General features: G+C 41.7%; 1 protein-coding gene across 9 annotated transcripts in view; it reads left to right on the forward strand.

The window, feature by feature from the left end:
- Positions 1-24,575, forward strand: part of NBEA (neurobeachin) — a 901,556-nt gene that overhangs the window by 744,996 nt on the left and 131,985 nt on the right. For all 9 annotated transcript variants that reach the window (XM_077484128.1, XM_077484132.1, XM_077484134.1 and 6 more), the window contains one exon: positions 20,479-20,596. In XM_077484128.1, coding sequence (XP_077340254.1) covers positions 20,479-20,596 — 118 coding nt within the window. The remainder of the gene's footprint in view (positions 1-20,478; positions 20,597-24,575) is intronic.

Here is a 24,575-nt window from a genome sequence, read left to right on the forward strand (position 1 = left end):
AATATATACAGTATATGCGTTTTTGATTTGTTTTCTCTCTTTTTTGGTTAAGTAACTTACATGGAATAAAGATTCAAGTTCTAGGAATAACAGAAACAAAAGCTTTGATCTCGTACTTTTCTAAATGAACATTCAGGTGGTGCAGTGCAAGGTTTACCTTTTGGGTTTTAACAGCAGGCTACTTACATTTCCCTTTTCCATCGTCCATCTGGTTGGCATTATTCGGGTACTTACTATTTTTTGTGACTGTAGTTTTCATTTCAGAAACATAAATGTTTTTTTTTTTTTATTCTGCAGTCAAATAGAAAACAACCCCGGCTTTTAGGCGCTTGAGCTGTCCTCTTAAAATTGGCTATCAGTCTGTTTTTTAGTGACAATGAGGAAAGAACTCATAGTTGGGCAATTTATTGCAGGTCAGACATGCAGTGCTAATTGGAGAATTATACACCCACAGTGATGTCACTAATTACCCAGCAGTCTATTTCCTGTGAGTGAATAGGACCAAATAAAAATGTATTCTTTGTTCTGCGCTGGCGAATTAGTAGCTCTGTAATCTCTTTGGTGAAGAGCTGCTCTGGTGAACCCACACAAAGTTCATCACGTGGAGATTTGTGAGCGACAATGTGAAAATAAAGGACTTGCTGGCTTATATAGCTGAAATATATGTAAAACATCAAACTTATTGATAGCACTGATGTCCCCATTCAAGCTCTGAAAATAGTTTTATGGCGCCTTATTCATTTTGGAAGCGTTCTGCAATGGAATTGATCATTTGAGAGAAGGTAAAACATCTGCTACAATGAACTTTTTTCCCCACGTAGATTGTAAAAAGATGGAATACAGGCTGATGGACATCGGAAGCCAGGGACTGATACTTAAAGGGTAACTCCACTTTCATGGAGAAAAACAAAACAAAAACATATATATATGTATATTTGTATACAATTGTGGCTTAAAGGGGTTGTAAACCCATGTGTTTTTTCACCTTAATGCATCCTATGCATTAAGGTGAAAAAACACCTGGCATTCACTAGCCCCCCAGTTTTACTTATCTGAGCCCATTCATCTCCTCGGCGGGAATGCGCTTTCCTTCTCTCCACAGGCTCTTGATTGGATAGTTTGCTAGCAGCACAGCCATTGGCTCCCGCTGCTGTCAATCAAATCCAATAACACGGAGGGCGGGGCCGAGTCCGACATTCGTGTCTGTGGATGCAAATGCTGGACTCAGGAGCACGCCCGCAAGGTAACCCCCTCGGGAGAGCGCTTCTCCAAGGGGGTTATCTAATGCCGGGAGACCCCAGAAGAGGATGTTTGGGGCCACTCTGTGCAAAACGAGCTGCACAGTGGAGGTAAGTATGATATGTTTGTTATTTAAAAAAAAAAAATCCTTTACAATCACTTTAAGTCATATTGTAATTGAATGTTAAAAAAAATAACTTTCCTTTTCAATCTGCAGCTCTGTAATTTTTTGTAAAATGGAATGCAATATAGCTACCTGGAGGTGTTCTGTACGCCCCCAATAGACATCATTTCCTACATGTGTAATTAGCGCCATGATTTTCCCAGAAGTCTGTACTAAGATGCAAGTCGGATATTAGGCATCCCTTGCAACAAAAATGTAATTTCCGGTGAGATACTCCCAATAGGAAATCACGTCTAAAGGATGCAGACCCTGACATTTTCCTAATTCGAGCCCTGCAGTTGATTTCTTTAGAATAACAAAGTTTGTTAAAATCCTTGTAATGTACATAGATCATTCAGAGGGAAATGTTGTTTTTTTCTCAACAAAAGTGGAGTTACTCTTTAAGGTAACGTCTGACAAAGGATTTTGTAGTAGCAGGTAACTGCTGCTTAAAATCGTTAAAAGTAATATTAAACCATCTGTGTTTTTAGTTTGAGGGCACATTGAGGGCAATAAATAAATATACCCCAGTAAACTATTTGTTAAAATTCTTACCCCAGCATTGGCAATTTACAAATTTCAATGCTGCTGGTTCCTGCTGTCTCAGTGCTGCTTCCCTGAATTTCCAGTCTTCACAGGTGCAGTCTCAAGCCAGTCTGTTAGCTGGGAGAGGGTAGTGTGAGAAGGGTAGGGCAGAGCCTTTCCATCTTAGGCTACAGGGCTGTGTGTTTCCATTGAGGCACACTGTGTAGGGAGACACTACTCTAGTCCATGCAAGCAAGAGTGGCTCCAAAGGGAAAAAAGCCACCGTGAAACGGGAAACCTAGGTCAGCAGTCATGGCACCATCTGAAACTAGAACATGGACAGGATCAAAAAAAATAGTAAGGCCAGATTCACACCTATGCAGTTTTGGTGCTTTTTGCATTTTGCAGATTTTCACTACAGTCCATTTAAAATGGTTTCCTTTGGAACAAGTTCTGTAGTGCAAAGCTGAAAAATGCAAAAAGCGCTAAAAATACATAGGTGTGAATCAGGCCTAAGTGATTACACCAGCTGTTGAAAGCGCTTAAACAAAATAAGGATTTAATATCGCCTTAATGCCAGCGATTACCAGTGACTTGCAGCAGCGGTTGAACTACTGGAATCATTGTCGATTTCCCTAATGTCTTCCTGCTGCTCCTCCTGGCCAATCAGGAAGCAGGTCCTGAGAGCCGAGGGAGTCTTAGGACCCACTTCCCGCAAGTAGGAATAAGTCTCTGCCACAGACTCTGTAGTAGAACAAGTAGGAATAAGTCTCTGCCACAGACTTTGTTGTAGAACATGAACAAGGAAACTTGAATACTTGTAGAACACTCGTGTGATACCAGTATCTTTCAGCCGGTCCGGCTATACCGCACAAAATAGGATTCACTTGGGTCCTTCAGCTTTACCATGCTCCTTGCCTCGGGCTAGCCAGCCCCGAGACATAAAGTCGGGTGTATTCGCACCCCAGTCCATAGGCGTCCTGGGGGCTGGTCAGGAGGACCAAAACCATGCAGTCAGAACATACTTCTGGACCCAAACCCCGAACCACGTGACATCCACATCTTAAGTACCCTCTACCAAAAAGCACAGCAAGAGTGACACTCCCACTGGGCTGGCTCAGAGAGAAAGTAACCTTAAAGCACCCAACCAGACTGTGTTTCCATGCCTGCCAGAAGAGACAGTGCCCCCTATGGCCAGGCTGAACACCCTATAGTCCAATCAGACTGATGCTGAGGTCAAAATTTGGAATAATTATACCCAAACCAAACTGCAGTTCAGGTGTAACGTTAAATTTCAAAAACATAGCGTATGTTCTTCAGGAGCCGGCGCTACATACATATAGTTGCATAGTTACATACACTGAGCAAAATAATAAATGCAACACTTTTGTGTTTGCTCCTATTTATCATGAGCTGAACTTAAAGCTCTACAACTTTTTATGTACTCAAAAGACCTATTTCTCTCAATAATTGTTCAGAAATCTGTCTAAACCTGTGCTAGTGAGCACTTCTCCTTTACCGAGATAATACACCCACCTCGCAGATGTGGCATATCAAGATGCTGAATAGACAACATGATTATTGCACAGGTGTGCTTTAGGCTGGGCACAAAAAAAAAGACCAATCTAAAATGTGTAGTTTTATCACACAGCACAATGCAATTTTTGAGGGAGTGTGCAATTGGCATGCGGACTGCAAGAATGTCAACCAGAGCTGTTGCCCTTGAATTGAATGTTTATTTCTCTACCGTAAGCCATCTCCAAGAGAATTTAGCAGTACATCTAACCAGCCTCATAACCGCAGACCACGTGTAACCTCACCAGCCCAGGACCTCCACATCCAGCATCTTAATCTTCAAGATTGTCCAAGATCAGTCACCCGGACAGCTGCTGCAACAATCTTTATGCATAACCAAAGAATTTCTGCACAAACTGTCAGAAACTGTCTAAGGGAAGCTCATCTGCATGCTCATCGGGGTCTTTACCTGACTAAAGTTCGTCATTGTAACCGACTTGAGTGAGCAAATGCTCACATTTGATGGTGTTTGGCACTTTGGAGAGGTGTTCTCTTCACACATGACTCCCGGCTTTCACTGTACAGGGCAGATGGCAGACAGAGTATATGGCGTTGTGCGGGAGAGTGGTTTGCTGATGTCAGTGTTGTGGATGGAGTGGCCCATGGTGGTGGTAGGGTTATGGTATGGGCAGGTGTATGCTATGGACAATGAACACAGGTGCAGTTTATTGATGATATTTTGAATGAACAGAGATACTGTGAGGAGATCCTGAGGCCCCCATTGTTGTGCCCTTCATCCACAACTATCACCTCATGTTGCAGCATGATAATGCACAGCCCCATGTTGCAAGGATCTGTACACAATTCCTGGAAGCTGAAAACATCCCAGTTCTTGTATGGCCAGCATACTCACTGGACATGTCACCCTTTCAGCAGGTTTGGGATGCTCTGGCGTATACGACAGCATGTTACAGTTCCTGCCAATATCCAGCAACTTTGCACAGCCATTGAAGAGAATTGGACCAACATTCCACAGGCCACAAGCCACAACCTGATCAACTCTATGTGAAGGAGCTGTGCTGCACTGCATGAGGCAAATGGTGGTCACACCAGATACTGACTGGTTTTCAGACCCCTCCCCCGACCTCCCCAATACAGTAAGACTGCACATTTTAGAGTGGCCTTTTATTGTGACCAACCTAATGCACACCTGTGCAATAATCATGCTGTCTAATCAGCATCTGTGAGGTGGGTGGATTATCTCGGCAAAGGAGAAGTGCTCACTTACACAGATTTAGATAGATTTGTGAACAATATTTGAGAGAAATAGGCCTTTTGTGTACATAGAAAAAGTCGTAGATCTTTAAGTTCAGTTAAATAGGGGCAAACATAAAAGTGTTGCGTTTATAATTTTGCTCAGTGTAGTTATGTTTGGTTTTATTTTTAAAGACGTTATATATCACAGTGGCTAAATCTGTGTCTGTGTCTTAATACCAGAAATATTAACATGTTATTAGATTTTTACACCGGGAGCATATAATGAGTTTGGCAATTCTAAAGAAATGCGTTAAAATTTAACTAAACCCATTTTTGTAGACTAAAATGTACTGAAGATTTTGGTTGACTAAAATATGACTAAAACTAAAATGTTATTTTAGTCAAAAGACTTTAACTAAAACGATATTGAAATTTGATGTCAAAATTAACACTGGTCTAGACTCTAGCAGACATGGGGGTTGATTTACTAAAGGCAAATCCACTTTGCACTACAAGTGCACTTACATAGTTACATAGTTAGTAAGGTTGAGTTAAGACACCAGTCCATCCAGTTCAACCTGACTGAGTGTGGGTGCGTGTCTACAATTGTACCTACCCTGTACATTGTGTCTCATTAAGATGCTCATCTTTATATATTATTTATTTAAGGTATCCATATAGCACTCTCGCAGTACTCCACGCATACATTGCACACTCGCATCGGTCCCTACCCTCAAGGAGCCCACAATCCAAGGTCCCCAACTCCCAGTCATATACTAGGGCCGATTTTGGACAGAAGCCAATTAACCTACCTGCATGTCTTTGGAGTGTGGAAGGAAGCCGGAGCACCCGGAGGTGACCCACGCAGAGAGAACATGCAAACTCCAGGCAGGTGGTGTCGTGGTTGGTAATCGAACCAGTGACCCACCACACCACTGTGCTGCCCCACCTGTAAGTGCAATCGCTGTAGATCTGAGGGGAAGATCTGAAATGAAGTGAAACTGCCTGCTGATTTTATCATCCAATCATTTGCAAGCTAAAATGCTGTTTTTTATTTTTCTTTCATGCCCCCCTCGGATCTACAACAATTTTACTTCCAAAGCGCATTCACAATACAAAGTGGATATGCCTTTAGTAAATAACCCCCACGGTGTAAAGAGCCTGGTTACCACATAACTGCAGTTATTCATTTCTATGTAGCTTTTTCTATAAGATGCCATCATTTTACATTTCTGCAATGGATCTGTTTGATTCCACGACTGATGTTGATGGATTTTTAGAGTCTCAGGTAGCGTAATTGAAAAATCTCTTTGTAGCATAATATTAAAATAGTATGGATGTTGGATTACACCTCAGATATTTGTATGATGTATAATGTACTCTAAATGACACGTCTACAACGTTTCTTTTTTTTTTAACCATAGGGGATTGCATTTTATAGTGTTCTTGCATTTAAATTTTTGGAAGTCTCCAGCTTTGAATTTCATGATATTTTGGCCTAGCTGTGCATGTGACGCCATAGTGATGATATACTGCATGTGACGCCATAGTGATGATATACTGCATGTGACGCCATAGTGATGATATACTGCAGGTGACGCCATAGTGATGATATACTGCATGTGACGCCATAGTGATAATATACTGCATGTGACGCCATAGTGATTATATACTGCATGTGACGCTATAGTGATTATATACGTCTCTATATTATTACACGTCATATGATTTGTACAATTCTGCATGTATTAGTTGATGTGTACAATGGAGCCCCTTTCCCTTTTGTAATCCCGTATCAGCCACCTTCTATATAACCTGAAAATGACTTTTCTGCCCCTTCAATAATGGTATTATGGCAAGGTCACATTTATATTTGGTGGCGATGCCATTTAATTACTGTGTGAATAGGTATGTAATTGAAACAAAAAGCATTGTTCCCATCTCGCCTCTTGCTCAGCCCTCTCTGCCCGCAGCCCATCCTGTCAGGCTGAAAGCGTGAAACTCCTTTTCTGCTGGTGTGATTAGATTGGGGCTGAACTCTCCAGCTGGCAGGGCTGTCTATGACTGCCGGCGCCCTGTCCCCTGTGCTTGTCATTTCTTGACACTTCTGACAGGATGGGGACAGCAGCCCCAGACAGGTTCATTAGATAGCTTTTTCTGCAGCTGGGATAAAAATATATGAAAAAAAAAAAAGCCCATAATTCAGTGCAGCACGGAGGAGGCCTTTATGTTTTAAAGCAGGACCCAATGTTTTGACAAATCCTGATCTACGCTTGTTACCTCGTTTTTTTTTTTTCCCTGCATACCACAAGCTTTGTTTTCTTTTTGTTTGACCGTCACTTTTCCTCCTGGGAGAGGAGGATGATCTAAATACACCAAGCCTAGTGACAAGCATACAGCAGTCTCCTATGTGATGGGATCGTTCCATTTTTCATACTGTTAGCAAGTGGATTTGAGTTTTAGAAATGTAATTTCTTATGTATAGATACAAATTCCAGCAAAAACTTTATTTGGGTTTATTTATTTTTATTGTATGTAGTTTTGGAGGTAAAATCTTTGCAGGATCTTTACTTCCTAACTGGCCCCATCACCATCCCCCTCCCTAATAGTAATGCCATTTTTTTAGGATATCAGTCAATGTTTATTTTTGTGTCTCTACATGGAGAATTTGTCCTCACTTCCTGTCCCTGTGATAGCAAATCTCCCAAATGTCCCTCCATTTTCTGGGACAGTCTTTCCTTTAGAACCAAAGCCACCAGTCCCTCCTTTCTCTGCAGTTGACCTTTTTTGGTGATGTGTAGTCCTCCACTGCCACTATAGGCTCCCAAATGTTCCTCATTTTCTGAGACGGCCTTTCCTTTAGAACCAAAGCCACCAGTCCCTCCTTTCTCTGCAGTCGTCCTTTTTTGGCGATGTATAGTCCTCCACTGGTGCTCTAGGCTCATCTTTTACTTTTAAGCCACCATGGGAAACTCACTCCCAAGCCAGGCTGTGTGAGTCTATAGACACATACAGTGCAGCTTGGCCCTGCCCCCCACTCCCTTTTCACAGGATTTGACTGGCAGCAGCAGGAGCCAATGGTTTCTGCTACTCTCAGACAAACTTTAGAGAAGGAAGAGAACAGATTCAGTTGAGCACAGTGCTGGATCAATAGAAGATTTGGCTAAGTATTTAGGGCAGGAGGGGCCACAGAGTAAGAGATAGCGACACATTTTTTTGTAGGGTATGCATTAAAGCAGTATTAAACCCAAACCGAAAACCAAAAATGTATTCTATTGCTATCCTCCGATGTGGTGGTTGCATTTGTTTTTTTTCTGTGGCTTTTCTCCCTCTGTTTTCACCTGGTGATCTGGCCAAAAATACACCTCCTGTATTTAGGGCCCTTTCAGACAGCTGGACTCCAGCAGTGGATTTGTCTGCTTAGTGGGAAATTTGTCCACTGATCTCCACTAAGCAGGTGGATGAGAGTTATGCAGAACAGACACGGACAGAGGTTGCTAGGGCTTCCTCGAGCAATGAGCAATTTCTGCCTCTCAGATAAGTTCCCTCTGACACCATTTATCTTTTTAGCTATCCGTAAGGGGGTAATTCTTCAGAATGACCACATATGTAAGGAGCATTCTTCCCTATGTTCATCATGTATCATGAGTTGTAGACATAGTCATTTTTAGTAGGAGTTCCCTGAGACAGGAAAGGTTTTTTTTTTTTAAGTGTTGAATGCTGAATGCTGAAAAGGTTAAGAAAGGCTGCTCTAGACCAAAACGCGTTAGCGTTTTAGCGGGTTTTTTTTTTAAGAAAACATTTTTCTTCAATGGATCAAAACATTAAAAAAACGATGGTGAGTGCCATTTTTGAGCGTTTATTGATGTTTATCAGCGTTTATCAGCATTAGAGCGTTTTTACAGCTGAAAAACATCTCTCAGAACCCACTAGTTTTGGGGTTTTTTTTACTACTCAAAAAATGCCACTGCCCAAAACTGCTAATAACAGCCTATGTGTGCATAGACACATAGGATAACATGATGGAGAAGTTAATGACTGTAGAAAAGCCTATAGCCAAAAACAGCTGCTGTAAAAATGTAAAAAAATGCCCAGTGTGCATGAGGCCTAAAGGAGCAATAGAAAACTGATGTGCTCATCCCTCTGTTCACTCTGTTTTCTCCTCCTATCAGCATGTGCCTTGTCAGAACGTTTGCATGCAGCACACCTGATTGTCTCCCAGTGCTAGCCCTTCCCTCTGTCAGCCTGGGTGCTGCTGTACAGGGGATTACAAAAGACTGGTGATGAGTCAAATTTAGTTGCATTGAAAAAACAAAATTTAAAGGGGTTGTAAACCCTAGTTTAAATATATATATATATATATATATATATATATATATATATGTCTATCCTTACCTACTCTGTGCAATGGTTTTGTTTTGCACAGAGCACCCCCCATCCTCTTGTTCTGGGGTGCCCCCCTGGCGCTCCTGGCTCCTCCTCTTCATCGGGTGGACCCATGTAAAGCTATTTTCCCGGGGCACTCCCGAGTCCCACTATGTCCATTGACACAGACAGCAGGACTCAACCCCGCCCACCACTTCCGTGTCACTAGATTTGATTGACAGCAGCCGGAGCGAGTGGCTCCAGCTGCTATCAATCTGCCAATGAGGAGAGAGACTGTGGCTGGAGCTGCTGCGCTCGTGCACATTGCTGGATCGGATCGGGCTCAGGTAAGAAAAAAGAGGGGGGGGAGCTGCAGCGCATGTTTTTCCCCTTAATGCATTAAGGTGAAAAACTTTGAGACTTTACAACCACTTTAATAATTGCTTTTTGTATACATAGATGCAATAACGTTTCTTTTATATCTGGGCACCTTTTGCATTCAATAGGTTGGAAATGTTTTGTTAATAACAGCTGAGCTGTTTTGCTGTTTGGGATAGGAAAGTTTAGGTGGAAAAGGAATTTCTGCATCACAATTTCATGTGTTAGACATCAGGCCTGTAGTTTATGTGAAGATGACAGGTTCACTTTAACATCTTCTTAGGACACAGTCCATACCCCTGACAAGCAACTTACAGATTGGCCTGATTTGCATATTTGACAGGCGGAGATGAAATGACTGCTTTTACTTGTGTATACACATCACACAAACACTTCAAACATTGTTAATGCATATTCCCAATGCTGATGAGGAGCTATTATGCAGGAAGGCATTGTGTACTGGTGGAAACTGAAATAACAGATATGCTCTGTTTATAAATCATGGTTTAGGTGTCAGTTGTGGTTCTTTAATGGAGATATGATAGCTGTGGTTTTAAACCGATTTCCCACCACTTTCTATTCATAGGTTGCAAGCGCCATAAATACTCAGCCATTATTGCTAATAACGCCATACCTTGAGGGAATTGATTCCAGATAATTTGAGCAATTAAAACGTTGTTGGCTTGTTATTTGGAAAATTAAGTGTTTACAACACTTACCGTCATTTCCTCATATGCCATTAGGATAACCTATATCCTTTTTCATCTGTAATTAACATGAGCATTTTTATTTATGTGGTGTAGGCCAATTTTTAATTGGTGGAGGAAATCTATACTAAGGCTGTATTCACACCTGAGCATCTCAAAGTAAGATTTTGCCGCGATTTTGTTCAGGTCACCAATGTAAAAGGCATAAAAACGCCTGTAATCTGCCCTAAAAAAGCTCATGTTCTTTTCTGAGCTTATGGCATTTTTCAGGCGTTTTGCTTGAGGTGACAAAATGCTCAGATGTAAACAGGTGCCATTGAAATTAATGGGATTTTGCTTGGGAGTTTTTGAGGTGTTTTTTCTGTGTTTAACAAGCGTTTTATGAGCTGAAACACTCAGGTGTGGATGCAGCCTTATGCCTCGTACACACGACAAATTTTCGACAGCAAAGGTCCAACGGAACGAATCCGTCGGACAATTCGATCATGTGTGGGCTCCATCGGACCTTTGCTGTCCAAAAATCTGACGGACTTTAGCAATAGAAGATGCTTCAAATTTTTCCGCCAGAACTCCGCCGGACCCAGTTCCTATAGAGAAATCCACTCGTGTGTATGCTAGTCCGACGGACAAAAACTGACGCTAGGGCAGCTATTGGCTACTGGCTATGAACTTCCTTATTCTAGTCCGGTCGTACGTCACCACGTTCAAATCCGTCGGACTTTGGTGTGATTGTGTGTGGCCAAGTCTGTTCATTCAGAAAGTCCATCGGAACTCCGCTGAAAGTCCGTCGGGAAGACTGTCGGACCTAGTCCGTCCAAAAGTCCGGTCGTGTGTACGCGGCATTAAGTGTACTTGCATCTAGAGCTTGTTCTTGCAACAGTGTTTAATATTTTTTCAGATGTACACTATATTGCCAAAAGTATTGGGAAGCCTGCCTTTACACAAACATGAACTTTAATGGGATCCCATGTGATTGGATAATATAAGTCATCATAGCTTCCTCTCATTTACTAAGGTCTGGAGCTACTGCGCTTCCAAAGTCTATTTGCCTTTGGTGAATCCACCCCATTGTGTACATTACGTAGAATGCTTCATCAAGAGTGTGACTCCCGGGGGAATGGAGTGTGAATTTGCTGCAGGTTAGAATAGATCAATGTTCTGGTAGAGGTGATACACACCTAGCATGTGCCCTTCTTATCAGAATTATTCCACCCCTCATCCTGGGGCCTGTTTACCTTGCATTAATTGGCACTATAGTAATAATCGTCTCTGTAGATCAGTACAAAGGCTATTTTCTTATTTTTATTTAATAGCAGTGGCAGTAGAGGAGCACATCAAATATTTTGTTAAATTATAATGGTTAACTAGCACAGGATTTATTCTTGACATGTGATTGGCAGGGAACAGAGGCAGAAAAAATAGTTTAAGGCAGAAGAAATTCTAGCTGTGGCAAAGGCGGCGCTTTAACCGCATTACTGGAAAGCGTCCTTCATTCATGGCAATCCCTTCTGCTTACCTTTCCTTTGTACTGCTCAGTGTTACTGCTCTTACCGCTTGGTCTCTATGACAACTGTTTAAATTGGGATGGGTACCTGTCATCTGGAGTATTACGGAGAAAAGTGTTAGTGAATACATAGTCCCATGGATGGAGCATTTCAATGTAATCCAATTTTAATTGAACTCTAGAGACTTTGATGTGCTGCATAGGTTGGGAGAGTGCTATTCCTGGGAGAAATTACAGCAGCGCAGCACAGCTTCACCAGTCCAGACTGTCATTGCTGAAGAAAAAAAAAAAAAAGCATTAGCATCAGACCTAACCCTTCCTGTGAAACATCTCACTCCTCGCTCACCATGGGGTGTGTGTTGTGTGCCTTCAGTCTCCGACACGCACTCGTTTTTTTTTTCTGAAGGGTAGAGATGCCATTGACTGATGATTACCAAATAACATTAGTCTGTGGCAGCAACTCTTTTAAATATTATCAATGACTTATTTATGTAGATCATATACACTGGCCAGGACATATTCACATTGCTTGTAGACATCCTTTAGCATCAAGACAAATCACTGGTATTGATTAGGTTTTTTTTGTTTGTTTATTTACCCTTTTGAATGGGAAACTTTTTACTGCACAACAAATGATTGCAGTAATTAGCATGCAGTGGTCATTATACGGATGTGCAGGTCTTGTAGTTGCTTACAAGAAGCTTCCATAATAGTTAGGGTCAGCTTTTCAGGCAGGGGTTTCGGGGGTGCACCCCCCTCCTCAGCCTAGCCGAGCTCTGAGTAAGGGGGTGCACCCCCGAAACGCGTTAGCTGTACCCCGTGTTCTGTGCATGTCCATGCATTGTTTTTATGGCCTTTTGTCAGTTGCATTTTGTGAGTACCCACTTTTATACAAATCATTTTTATTATTTACCTGTTGCCGCCCACCCACCATCATATGATGTGATGGAATTTGAGCAAGGATATAAGGATATCTGAATGATGCCTTTAGCTACAGACATCACTCAGATATTGCCGTTTTCAGCCGGCGATTCCCTACACCATAAGAATGATCATAGCGGCTGTTCTGACGTTCCCCCACCCCTGTTGCCACCCTCCGGTGCTTCTACCGACTCACCAATACGATTGGTGAGTTGGAGACAGGATCCACTGGCCTTGGATGTTGATCATAGAGATTTCCAGCGGAGTCTCTATGATTTTCGGAGGCCAGGCGCGATGTTATGACCCTATATCTCACTGTAAAGAGGACCTGTTATGTCATATTGCTATTACAAGGGATGTTTACATCCCTTGTAATAGGAATAAAAGGGATCTTTTTTATTTATTTTTTCAAAAAAAGTGTCGAACTAAAAAAAAGAAAGTACAATACATTTTTTTTTAAAGCACCCCTGTCCCCGTGTGCTCGCACACAGAATCGAACGCATACGTAAGTCCTGCCCACATATGAAAACGGTGTTCAAACCACACTTGTGAGGTATCAACGTTGGAGCGAGAACAATAATTTTTGTCCCTAGACTTCCTCTGTAACTCAAAACATGTAACCAGTAAAAAAATTTCAAGCGTCATGGGGATTTTTAAGTAGCGAGCTTTGGCGCTATTCCACGAGCGTGTGCAATTTTGAAGCATGACATGTTAGGTATCTATTTAACTTCATATTTCACGATATGCAAAAACATTGGGCTAACTTTACTGTTTTGATTTTTTTTATAACACAAAACAGTTTTTTTACCAAAAAAAACACGTTAGAAAAATTGCTGCGTAAATACCGTGCGAGATAAAAAGTTGCAACAACTGCCATTGTATTCTCTAGGATCTTTGCTTAAAAAAAACGTATATAATGTTCTATTTAAGGTTCTATTTAATTTTCTAGCAAAAAAAAATATGATTTTTACATGTAGGAGAGAAATTGGCTTGGGTGGCAAGCAGTTAAATGATCTTTGGTAATGTACTAGGTGTGCGCGCCTTCCATTTCTGTTTCTCTTGTAGTTCCTTTCGGATTCCCCCATCTGAGGTAGGCAGCATCCACCCAGTTTTGGATACCAATATATACTTTTCAGACCACCATTTCATCTGACATCTGTTACTCCACACCTCGGAAGACCTATTAGCGCTGGAAGTGACTGTGTTTTCAGGCAGACCTGATTGGACCCTCCAGTCTCCCCTATGAAGTGGCAGATGCCCGCTGACACCCGCTGCCATCCGATCCTGGCTGCAAAATCAAGACGGATGGTGGTCCCATTTTGGCGGATCGGATGAAAACACACTGGCGGTCAGTTTCTACCAGATTTCCCCATAGAGGGACTGTGTCCATATCCGCTCTGCACAGCGGAGCAGACAGGACTTGCCATCCGCCTGCTCAGTGGAGATGAGTGGATCAATTCCCCCGCTAACCAAGTGGCACCCACATAAAGGAGACGGCCGTGTGAAAGGGGCCTTATGTTAAAGCGGTATTAACCGCTTGCCGACCAGCCGCCGCAGTTATACTGCGGCAGATTGGGATGGCTGTGCAAACCGCTGTAGGTGTACATCAGCCGCTTTAAGAGCTATAAGGGGCGCACCCCCACGGCGCAACTCCGGAACTGATGCACGTGAGCGGCAGCCGCGATGTCTGCCAGCGACCCGTGATCGCTCCTCAGAGAGACAGAACGGGATCTGTCGATGTAAACGGACAGATTCCAGTTCTGAAGGGAGTAAAGAGAGATCTGGTATTCCTAGTAATCAGGAACAGCGATCTCTCTCTCTACTCCCTGTCAGTCCACTCTCCCATACAGTTAGAAACACCTCCCTAGGGAACACTTAACCTCTTGATCACCGCCTAGTGCTAACCCCTTCCCTGCCACTAACATTTATACAGTAATCAGTGGCTATTTATAGCACTGATCACTGTATAAATATCAATGGTCCCAAAAAAGTGTCCGTTCTGTCTCCCGCAATGTCACAGTCCCGCTAAAAATGGCTAATCACTGCCATTACTAGTAAAAAAAAAATAATAAAAATGACATACATATATCCCCTATTTTGTAGACGCTATAACTTTTGCGCAGACCAATCAATATACACTTATTGCTTTTTTTTTTTACCAAAAATATGTAGAATAATACAGATTGGCCTAAAGTGATGAAGAACTATTTTTTTTATTTGTATTTTTGGATATTTATTATAGCAAAAAGAAAATTTTTTTTTTTTTCAAAATTGTCACTCTTTTTTTTGTTTGTTTATAGTGCAAAAAATAAAAACTGCAGAGGCGATCAAATACCACCAAAAGAAAGCTGTTCGTGTGGGAAAAAAAGACATAAATTTTGTTTGTGTACAACGTCGCACATCGCACGTCCGCGCAATTATCAGTTAAAGCGGCGCAGTGCCGTATCTCAAAAAATGGCCTGGTCATTAAGGGAGCAAATCCTTTTGGATAATAATATATTGCTGCTTATTTGACATTAGATGTGGCAGCTGCATTCGTTTTCTATTTTTAGTCTCTTCTCCTTCTGTTTTTACCTAGTGATCTGGCCAGTATTACAATTCCTGTATTAGAGTGCCTCCCCTCTGGATGAAGCGGCACAGAGGGCACATTTTGACAGCAGCATTGTCAGTGTGGGGGAGGGGAGTGTTGCATGCATTTGCAGATTTCTATACGTTAACCACTTGCTTACTGGGCACTTAAACCCCCCTCCTATCCAGACCAATTTTTAGCGCTGATGCACTTTGAATGACAATTGTGCGGCCATACAACACTGTACCCAAATAAAATTTTTATAAATTGTTTCCCCCAAATAGAGCTTTCTTTTGGTGGTATTTGATCGCCTGTGCGATTTTTATTTTTTGTTAAAAAAAAAACTCAAGACCGAATAAAAAAAATAAATAAAATTTGTCCGTCATTGATGTACGCTGATGATGCGGCAGTGATGGGCACTGATGGGTGGCAGTGATGGGCACTGATCAGTTACACTGATGAGCAGCACTTCTAGGTGGCACTGATTGGCACCACTGGTGGACATTGATAGGTGGCATATATGAGGCATAATTGCCTCTTCCGTTTCCCGACTGATGTCCCTTTAAGAGGAGCCGGTGAACGATCACCAAGCTTTTGTTTTGATCATGTGATCAGCTGTCATTGGCTGACAGCTGATCACATGGTAAGGGGCTGGGACTGGCCCCTTACTCGGATCGGTGATCACCCGAGACTCGGTGATCACAGCACGCGCAGGGAACGTGCACAAGAGAGGCCGTCATATGACGGCCTCCCGGGAATTCACATCCGCGCTGTGGCCGTCATTTGGCCAGAGCGTGGATTTCAAGTGGTTAAAGTATAACTAAATGCAAAACTTTTTTGGGGGGTTTTGGATAGAGTGGCGAGGGATTAGAACACCTGTCGGTTTTTATTGCTGTCTTTGCCCCAGTTAAGGAGATTTACCCTCTCTATTTGTCCTGTTTACCATTATCATTGAAAGCAAAAGAAAATCACACATTTTGGGTTGTCCCCAGAAAAGTAATATCATGGAAATCTTCCGATGGGGACACTAGTTCTGGTGACCTGGGGGTCCCAAGTAATTCCCTTAATTTGCAAGGCTTTCCTCTCGCTTCCTGTTTGGTTATGGGACAGGAAGTGAAGGAAAATCTCTGCAATGGCACACAGATGGTGAAAAAAAAATCTGACAGGGATTATAACCCTCCTATACTCTGTCCAAAATTAAAATAAAGTTTTGCCTGTAGTTCTACTTTAACAAATTGAAGTCAAACTCCAGCTAATGTTTTATAATCTGTTACAGCAATTTTTTTTCTTCCTTTTGGGATAAAGGTTTAACATAAAGGCTGATCATTGTAAGCACCCCTGTCGGTGATAAATGGTTTGTCTCATCCCTGTAAGTACCGGTTCACACTTACAGTGTGTGAATGCTATGCAGATCGGATGCGATACGAAAAGCGTAAATTCGCTTGTCATCTAAAAAAAAGCATTATTTCCAGTGAAGGCTGTTCACATACACTATATTGCCAAAAGTATTGGGACACCTGCCTTTACACGCACATGAACTTTCGTGGCATCCCAGTGTTAGTCCGTAGGGTTCAATATTGAGTTGACACACCCTTTGCAGCTATAACAGCTTCAACTCTTCTGGGAAGACTGTGAAGGTTTAGGGATGTGTGTATGGGAATGTTTGACCATAATTCCAGAAGTGCATTTGTGAGGTCAGGCACTGATGTTGGATGAGAAAGCCTGGCTCACAGTCTCCACTCTAATTCATCCCAAAGGTGTTCTATAAGATTGAGGTCAGGACTCTGTGCAGACCAGTCAAGTTCCTCCACCCCAAACTAGCTCATCCATGTCTTTATGGACCTTGCTCTGTGCACTGGTCCAAATAATTTGGTGGAGGGGGGAATTATGGTATTGGGTTGTTTTTTCAGGGGTTGGGCTTGGCCTCTTAGTTCCAGTGAAGGGAACTCTTAAGGTGTCAGTATACCAAGACATGTTGGATAATTTCATGCTCCCAACTTTGTGGGAACAGTTTGGGGATGGTCCCTTCCTGTTCCAACACGACTGCGCACCAGTGCGCAAAGTCTATAAAGATATGGATGAGCGAGTTTGGGGTGGAGGAACTTGAATGGCCTGCACAGAGTCCTGACCCCAACCAGATAGAACACCTTTGGGATGAATTAGGGTGGAGACTGTGAGCCAGGCCTTCTCGTCCAACATCAGTGTTCACATTGTGTGTTCATACAAAGTATGAACAGCGATCTGTCATCTCCCCTAGACTGTCCCCCTCCCCTTCAGTTAGAACACAGAGAGGGAACATAGTTAACCCCTTGATCGCCCCCTAATGTTAACCCCTTCCCTGCCAGTGACCTTTTTACAGTAATCAGAAAATTTTTATAGCACTGATCGCTGTATAAATGCCAATGGTCCCAAAAATGTGTCAAAAGTGTCCGATGTGTCCGCCATAATGTCGCAGTCCCGAAAAAAATCACAGATCGCCACCATTACTAGTAAAAAAAAAATAATAATAATAAAAATGCTATAAATCTATCCCCTATTTTGTAGACTCTATAACTTTTGAGCAAACCAATCAATATACGTTTATTGCGATTTTTATTACCCAAATATCTAGAAGAATATGTATCGGCCTAAACTGAGAAAAAAGTATCTTTTTTTTTTTTTTTTTTTTTAAATGGTGAATATTTACTATAGCAAAAAGTACAAAATATTGTGTTTTTTTTTCAAAATTGTCACTCTTTTTTTGTTTATAGCGCAAAAAATAAAAACCGCAGAGATGATTAAATACCACCAAAAAAAAAACTCTATTTGTGGGGAAAAAAGGGCGCCAATTTTGTTTGGGTACAGTACCACGCGACCGCACACTTGTCCGTTAAATCGATGCAGTGCTGAATCGCAAAAAATGGCCCGGTCATTCAGCAGCCAAATCTTCCGGGGGTTAAAAAAAAAAGCAAAAAATCAGACTTTATTATCACTTTAAGAATATATGATAGTGGCTCTAGTATTTCTGAATATACAAAGGATGGGTGTGATTTAGGCACATTATGGCGACTTTATCCATTATTTTTATTCACCTGTTTAGGTTATGAACTATATCATTTGAATCTTCATGTTTTCTGACCACACAGCTTCTAAGGCTGGATTCACACCTATGCATTTTTAGTGCTTTTTGCATTTTACAGAACATGTTTCATAGGAAACCAATGCTAAATGGGCTGTAGTGCAAATGTGCAAAATGCAAAAAGCACTAAACACGCATAGGTGTGGATCCGGCCTAAAACTGCCCATTGATTTGTCATGGTGGCCTCATGCTTTTGTGCAATCGGGCCACCAAAAGACCTGTTCATAAACGAGCAGGGTCTTGTTTTGCCCTCGGTGTGCATGTGTATGCATATAGCAGACATCCTTGGCACCAACTTTGCCATTTGTGGTAGCATTGCCAATAGGGGAGAAAAATCCCACAAAATGACTTTTATTCTGGGAGCCATTGGTCAAGAGTGTCTGCAATGACGTATTGTGGCCTCAGCCAGCCTTATGAGAAATTGGTCGTGTAATTCCTACCAGTGCCATCATGTAATGCCTGATGCCTTAATCGTGTTTTTTTTCCATGAGCCATAGTGATTTTGACTATGCAATGTTTACCATTCTTTTATTCTATGTGACTTTGCTGCAATAGTCCACTCTACGTATTATGGCCATTCCTACATGTGTGTGAAGTTGCTGCGTCTATTTGGATGAGGTTTCTGACCTACTTTATATGCCTATAAATATCACAGTTGGAATGCTGTCATCCGTTACCTGAACAGATTAGCACTTAAAGCCTTGTTTCCAGTATATTTCTGATCTTCAAGCACTTCTGTCTTGAAATCGCTCATTGGATTACCTTGCCTTTATTGATTTTATATTACTTACCAACGAATAAAGGGATTTAAGAATGACTCATTAAAATAGATGTAAACCCTAAATGAAGGAAATTTTGCTTGCTGAGTATATAGTGCTTACAAACACACTGCCTTATGACCACAGTAATAGACCCTATCTAGCCTGTAAAGGATCTCAAACCATGCATTTTACATAATGCGGACACATACTTTCCTTATTAAAATGATTATTGTAGATACAAATCTTGTGTTTGAGGCACTGTGAAAGGAACTTGATGGACTTTCAGCCTCATCAGCTATGATAATAACCCGAGCTGCCTATTTTCACCATGAGGAAGCGTGACATGCAGCATGAAATGACCATCTGCTTTCTGTTCATCCACCCCATGAACCCCTGACACAAGCTGACTGGTGAATGCACAACACCCTTCATTTCTATTCACTCCCAAAACACTAGAGAGGGTGAAACCTAGCTACCAATGAGGATAACGTAGCTGTATATATTCACATATTATGTCTATCTATCTTGTGACCGTGGGTTGAGATGTCTTTTAGGTAATCACTGTGGGGAAGTTCTAGAACAATAAGTGTCCTTTACCATTCAAACGTATCAGATTGTCTATCCATCCAAATCACCTGTTTTCTCTCTCGTTTCTTTTCTCTATACCTATCTGTCTGTCCTTGCCCAAGAGAGAAATAAAATAAATCAAACAAAATGGTGCTACATTGGCCATTGATATTGGCTTTCAAAAAAATAAATAATTCAAAAATAAAAAGGAAAAAAAACCCCACAAGTTTCCAGGTTCAAGATCACTTGCCTAGGTGCCAACCAACCCAAAATTTAACATAAACCATGCATTCTTGATTATAGCACAAGTAAACCATAGCCAGTTTTTACCATTACACTTATTATGCTTTCACTAGTTATTATCGTTAATGAACATAAAATTTATTTAAAGTTTTATCGTTTCGATCCAAGAGAATCACCTTATAAAACATTGGTTCATTTTCCGTAGGACTAATACCTGTTCGTTCTGCGGTTTTGGTGGTTTGTTAACATAATAGTAGGATTTAGGTGTCTCTTTTGTTCAATGCACTGGGGCATTGGTTGCTTTGCTTTTATTTTGGAGAGGAAAGTGGTATAACAATAAGCAGTGTGATTAAAAAAAAACTTTATTCAAACATGCCTGACAAGCGTTGTCCTCAGAGACCATTCAATCATACCAGATTGTCTTCATGCTGTATTTCCCATAGGTTCCTGTTATAGTCCAAAGCAGCTGATCCTCAAGGACTAACATTTTCTAATTAATCTCTTATATTAAGTGACGATAATGAATTCACAGAGAAAACGTTTGAAGAAAAAGGTTCTGATGGGAAAAAAAAATGACTTGAAAATAATATATTTGAAAGAATAGTCAATACTAAAATCTTGTCTTCTTTATCTTCTATTTCTTCAGGTTCTTGCTTACACTGAAGGCCTCCATGGGAAATGGATGTTCAGCGAGATTCGGGCTGTCTTTTCCAGACGCTATCTCTTACAGAACACTGCACTGGAAGTGTTTATGGCCAACCGCAGTGAGTTACACCATTTTAAAACTGATATTTTGCTGTTGTGTTTTTTAAATCTTGCATCACATAAAATGAAGACAATTATTCTCAGATCTCTAGCACACATGGCACAGTAGAGACTTCTAGAATTATGCAAATAAAGGATTACCTAAGGCAGCAAATTGTCTTTAAGCATTAATAAAGCAAACTCCGCTCTCCCATCCAGCTCGTACAACATAAAAGTGAATAGCAACCTGCATGTCTCTGCCAAACCATGTGCCCCTGACGTGTTTCGCCCTGCCCACTGAGGCTTAGTCATAGGCCCTATGACTAAGCCCTGGTGGGCAGGGTGAAACACTTCAAGGGTGTTGTTTGGCAGAGACTTGCAGGTTGAGGCTGCAATTCAGTTGTATGTGCTGGATGGGAAGGCGGAGTTTCCTCTATTGATGCTTAAGCACTCTGTGGCTTAGTACACTGACATGCCAGCACCCCGCTTCTCTCGATCCAGGAATGACATTTCTTCTCAACTTCAAGCGGCGCTCTAAGTCTTTAGTTGGCAAATTGACCCTCTTATTTCTGGATACTGTGTTACATGAACGTGAGAGTCTTGTTGCTGCGGGCAGCAAAAGCACCAAAGTAATTTGCTTTTATAAGGTCCAGTGTCAGCTGCTCAGTACAAAGGATCTCGACCGTTCATTTTACTAACAGTTCTTGCACACTCAACTTCTAGAACCAGGTAAGGACTTGGAACTTTTGGCCTGGGAGGCAAACGCAACCAATTGGACTTTTCATGATAGGGACATTTTCCTGTGGGCTGAAGAAAGTGTAATGCACAAAGTGTGCCACAGTGATCTGTGGGTGGGAATGATGAAATGTGGGTTTAGTCTTAAAGTAATATTAAAGTTAATTTTTTCATAAATCATAAACTAATAACATAACTTGCACGTATTTTTAAAGTTTTTTTTGTTTTTTTTTTAAATTCCCCCCCCCCAGCTCCACATTACTGTTATATTTGGGATCTCTGGGATCTATGAAGTCTCCTCTGTGTGTGAGCTCCTGTGTAAAACTACAACTGAACATGCAGTCTTTCAGAACACAACACACGGGCAGCACAAGAGGGACACAGAACCACTGTCAGTCGCTTTTGCATGTGTCCCTCCTATGGCTGCCTGTACATGCAGCGATTTGTATGGCTGCATGTATAGTTGTAGTTCCAAGCAGGAACATGCACATAAAGGAGATTTCTACAGGACTCCATGGTCCTGGTGGCAGACAGGGAAACCAAGATATCAGGAGTGGTACAGTGGTGCCGGAGGCCAATCTCAAAATGATAAAATAAAACCAACAAATTCATTTACATTTATATTGTTAGTATATGATTTATGAATTTAAAAAAATTACTTTAATATCATTTTAAGACTAAACACATTTCATCATATAATTGAACGCAAATATATTGGAAGTATGGTAGTGCAGTTGGGGACAGTTAAAAAAAATAAATAGCAAATTCATGTAAATTTATATTTGTATCTGGTTATGGAAAGAAAGTACTTTAACCACTTTCAGACCGGACCATTTTGCTGGTAAATGACCAGAGGTCTTTTTACACTTTGGCACTGCGCTGCTTTAACTGGTAATTGCGCGGTCATGCAATGTTGTACCCAAACAAAATTTGCGTCCTTTTCTTCCCACAAATAGAGCTTTCTTTTGATGGTATTTGATTGCCTCTGCGATTTTTATTTTTTGCGATATAAACGTAAAAAGACCGCTAATTTTGAAAAAAAATGATATTTTCTACTTTTTGTTATTAGAAAAATCCAATAAACTCAATTTTAGTCATACATTTAGGCCAAAATGTATTCAGCCACATGTCTTTGGTAAAAAAAAAGTCAATAATTGTATATTTATTGGTTTGCGCAAAAGTTGTCACATCTACAAACTAAGGTACGTTTTCTGGAATTTACGCAGCTTTTAGTTTACGACTGCCTATCTCATTTCTTGAGGTGCTAAAATGGCAGGGCAGTACAAAACCCCCCCAAATGACCCCATTTTGGAAAGTAGACCCCCTAAGGAAATTGATAAGAGGCATGTTGAGCCCATTGAATATTTTATTTTTTTGCCTCAAGCGATTGAATAATGACAAAAAAAAAATTTTTTTTTTTTTTTTACACAAAGTTGTCACTAAATGATATATTGCTCACACATGCTATGGGCGTATGTGAAATGACACCCCAAAATAAATTCTGCTGCTTCTCCTGAGTACGGGGATACCACATATGTGGGACTTTTTGGGAGCCTAGCCGCGTACGGGGCCCCGAAAACCAAGCACCGCCTTCAGGCTTTCTAAGGGCGTAAATTTTTGAGTTCACTTCTCACTACCTATTACAGTTTTGAAGGCCATAAAATGCCAAGATGGCACAAAACCCCCACAAATGACCCCATTTTAGAAAGTAGACACCCCAAGCTATTTGCTGAGAGGCATGTTGAGTTCATGGAATATTTTATATTTTGCCACAAGTTGCGGGAAAATTACAAACTTTTTTTTTTTTTTTTTTTTTTTCACAAAGTTGTCACTAAATGATATATTGCTCACACATGCCATGGGCATATGTGAAATGACACCCCAAAATAAATTCTGCTGCTTCTCCTGAGTACGGGGATACCACATATGTGGGACTTTTTGGGAGCCTAGCCGCGTACGGGGCCCCGAAAACCAAGCACCGCCTTCAGGCTTTCTAAGGGCGTAAATTTTTGAGTTCACTTCTCACTACCTATTACAGTTTTGAAGGCCATAAAATGCCAAGATGGCACAAAACACCCACAAATGACCCCATTTTAGAAAGTAGACACCCCAAGCTATTTGCTGAGAGGCATGTTGAGTCCATGGAATATTTTATATTTTGCCACAAGTTGCGGGAAAATTACAAACTTTTTTTTTTTTTTTTTCACAAAGTTGTCACTAAATGATATATTGCTCACGCATGCCATGGGCATATGTGAAATGACACCCCAAAATAAATTCTGCTGCTTCTCCTGAGTACGGGGATACCACATATGTGGGACTTTTTGGGAGCCTAGCCGCGTACGGGGCCCCGAAAACCAAGCACCGCCTTCAGGCTTTCTAAGGGCGTTACAGTTTTGAAGGCCATAAAATGCCAAGATGGCACAAACCCCCCCCAAATGACCCCATTTTGGAAAGTAGACACCCCTAAATTTAGGGGTACACTAGTGAGACTAGGTAATAAATGGCGGGTGCCCTGAAACTATAAAAAAATAACTAACCAACCAGCGTCACCTGTAACAGTTATATGGTGATCACTGGTGAAAGGGTTAACTAGGGGGCAATCAGGGGGCTTTATGCGGTAGTATATGGGGGTCCCTGGCGCTATAAAAAGCTGCGGCGAACCTAAATACCTACCTGCCTAACTAGCGTCACCTGTGACACTAATACAGCGATCAGAAAAACGATCGCTTATTAGGCTGGGTTCACACTGGAGCGATGCGGGAACGCCACGAATGCGCGGCGGGTTCCCGCATCGCATGCCTCCCGGCGGCAGTTCACACTGCCCTATGCGAACTGCTGGGAGTGTCAGTGAAATGTTACTGACACCCCCAGATCAGTTCGCATATCGCAGTGCGATCTGCAAACTCGGATCGCATGGTGTGAACACCCATGCGATCCGATTCTGCTGCGGGCCAAAAAAAGGGTCCCGTGCGAATTTGCGGCGGGTGCGGCGGGTGCGGCGAATGGCTGAACTCGAATCGCACAGAGATCGGATGTGATTTGCACTGCAGTGCGGTGCGAATCACATCCGTTCTCAAACCGCTGCAATGTGAACCCAGCCTTAGTGACACTGGCGACGGGGGGTGATCACGGGGTTAAACCTTTATTGGGGGGGTTAGGGGGGTACCTTAGAACTAAAGGGGGCTAACCCTAACTGCCCTAACAGTTATTAGTCACAAATGACACCCGCCGGGTGATCAGGGGGTTAAACCTTTATTAGGT

This window comes from Lithobates pipiens, unplaced genomic scaffold, assembly GCF_037356315.1.
Source record: "Lithobates pipiens isolate NorthernLeopardFrog02 unplaced genomic scaffold, aLitPip1_a1.2 Scaffold_16, whole genome shotgun sequence".
Classification (NCBI taxonomy): Eukaryota; Metazoa; Chordata; class Amphibia; order Anura; family Ranidae; genus Lithobates; species Lithobates pipiens.